At 52.8% G+C, this 2316-nt stretch overlaps 1 protein-coding gene across 1 annotated transcript; it reads left to right on the plus strand.

The window, feature by feature from the left end:
- Positions 1-46: 46 nt before the first annotated feature.
- Positions 47-1697, plus strand: LOC306819455 (EH domain-containing protein 4-like; the record flags this gene model as incomplete). Its single annotated transcript, XM_079373254.1, is given in 3 exon segments — positions 47-83; positions 86-210; positions 1070-1697. Coding segments are annotated over 3 exon segments (720 nt in total), but the record flags the coding sequence as incomplete, so codon positions are not given.
- Positions 1698-2316: the final 619 nt, after the last annotated feature.

Below are 2316 nucleotides of genomic sequence, written 5' to 3' on the forward strand. Positions count from 1 at the left end.
GGAGGGGTCTGAGGGGGCGTGTCCTGATGTGCGCTCTCTCCTCCAGGTGCACGCCTACATCATCAGCCACCTGAAGAAGGAGATGCGTCTCTGTTCGGGCGAGAGAAGAAGAAGGAGGAGCTTATCATGAGGCTGCCGGAGATCTACACCACGCTGCAGAGAGAGCACCACATCAGCCCGGGAGACTTCCCCAACGTGTCCAAGATGCAGGTACGAGAGCGCCACCGCACGCCGCCGCCGAGCAGGACGGCTCTAAACCGGCTGCTCGCCCTTTCTGCAGCTGCACGCCGAGTGAGAGAGGATGAAGATGATTCTTCGTCACGTTTGTTCAGCTGTAACTCTCCGAGAACAAACTGATCTCCAGCAACAGTAAACACTCAGCAGCTGTGTGTGTGTGTGAGTGTGTGTGTGTGTGTGTGTGTGTGTGTGTGTGTGTGTGTCCGTGTCCCCACAACGACACTATTGGAATATTGACGAGAGGATGATGTTTGAAATTTTTGTGTTCCCCGGTCAGATGTTTACACTGAGGACACACACACACACACACACACACACACACACACACACACACACACACACACACTGTTCTCCTCTGTGAGCGGTGTTCTCGTTCAGGGGTCAGAGGTCACGGAGGACACTGAGTCCAGCTGCAGAGAGGTTCTGACTCTTTCACATGACTCAGCTCAGCCAATCAGATTCACTCACATGTGAAATGTCATGAATGAACTCAGGAGGTCAGATAGTTGGTGTTCCTGGTTTTGGCGCCCCCCGCCTGTGATGACCAGGACCTGTCCCCGTCTTTAAACACAAATCAACCAATCAGAGTTCACAAAGACGATCAGATGACATGACTGAGGAAGGCTCGGTCCAGGTGAAGTCACACGTGTGAAACACTAACTGTGTGTGTGTGTGTGTGTGTGTGTGTGTGTGTGTGTGTGTGTGTGTGTGTGTGTGTGTGTGTGTGTGTGTGTGTGTGTGTGTGTGTGTGTGTGTGTGTGTGTGTGTGTGTGTGTGTGTGTGTGTGTGTGTGTGTGTGTGTGTGTGTGTGTGTGTGTGTCTCCCCCTGCAGGACATGCTGCAGCACTACGACTTCAGTAAGTTCCCGTCCCTGAAGATGAAGCTGATCGAGTCGGTGGACAAGATGTTGGCCTCGAAGATCGCCGTCCTGATGGCCATGATCCGGGAGGAGGAGTCGAAGCTGCCGCCACCGATGGTGTCGGGCGGCGCCTTCGAGGGCTCCGAGGACGGGCCGTTCGGTCACGGCTACGGCGAGGGCATCAGCGCCGGGGCCGACGCTGAAGACTGGATCGTGGCCCGCGAGAAGCACCGCTACGACGAGATCTTCTACATGCTGATGCCCGTCAACGGGAAGATCTCCGGTGTCAACGCCAAGAAGGAGATGCAGAACTCGCGGCTGCCCAACACCGTGCTCGGAAAGATCTGGAAGCTGGCCGACCGCGACAACGACGGCATGCTGGACGACGAGGAGTTCGCCCTGGCACAGCACCTCATCAAGATCAAGCTGGAGGGTTACGAGCTGCCCAACGAGCTGCCCACCCACCTGGTCCCCCCGTCCCACCGCAAGAACCCCACCGCAGACGCCATGTACAACCACAGCGAGGACTAGGGCGCCAATATGGCCGCCTGAGGGAGCTGAGAGGAATTCAAATGTAAAAAAAAAAAAAAAAAAAAAGAAATCACCAAAGATGTGTGCAGCAGATGGTCAGACTAACGGGAGAACCAATCAGCTGTTAGCTGCAGAACTTTAAAAGAATATTTCACTAGGAGCTCGCCGCCAAGATCAGGATCTCGACCGCCGCCGACTTCCCCGCTAACCGCACGTCTGAACATCGGGACAGTGAAGGGAAGTCAAAACATGATGCTTTTATTTTGGTAAGATTTTATATGTGGCACGACTCTGCTGCCCTGAAATCACCAAAGAAGAAGAACCATTATGATGCCTCATATTTAGTGCTTTTATTTTGAAAGATGTATTCTTACAGCATTGATGTGGATGCTTTTGTTTTGAAAAGGGGACATTAGATGACATATAATGATATTAACCAGCTTCCTGCCTTTGATTTCCTTTGTGCTGTGTAACGCCACTGTGCGTCTCACACACACGCACACACACACACACACACACACACACACACACACACACACACACACACGCTCAGACAGATGTTCCTTTCTGATCCTCTTTAGAACTCTGAGTCTCGACACATCTGGAACAGGTGACGAAGCTCTCAGGTGAAGTTTCAGGAGCACAGAAATCCAAAATCAGCCAATCAGAGAGCCCGCCATGTTCCGGAG

This window comes from Symphodus melops, assembly GCF_947650265.1.
Source record: "Symphodus melops genome assembly, contig: scaffold_281, whole genome shotgun sequence".
Taxonomy (NCBI): domain Eukaryota; kingdom Metazoa; phylum Chordata; class Actinopteri; order Labriformes; family Labridae; genus Symphodus; species Symphodus melops.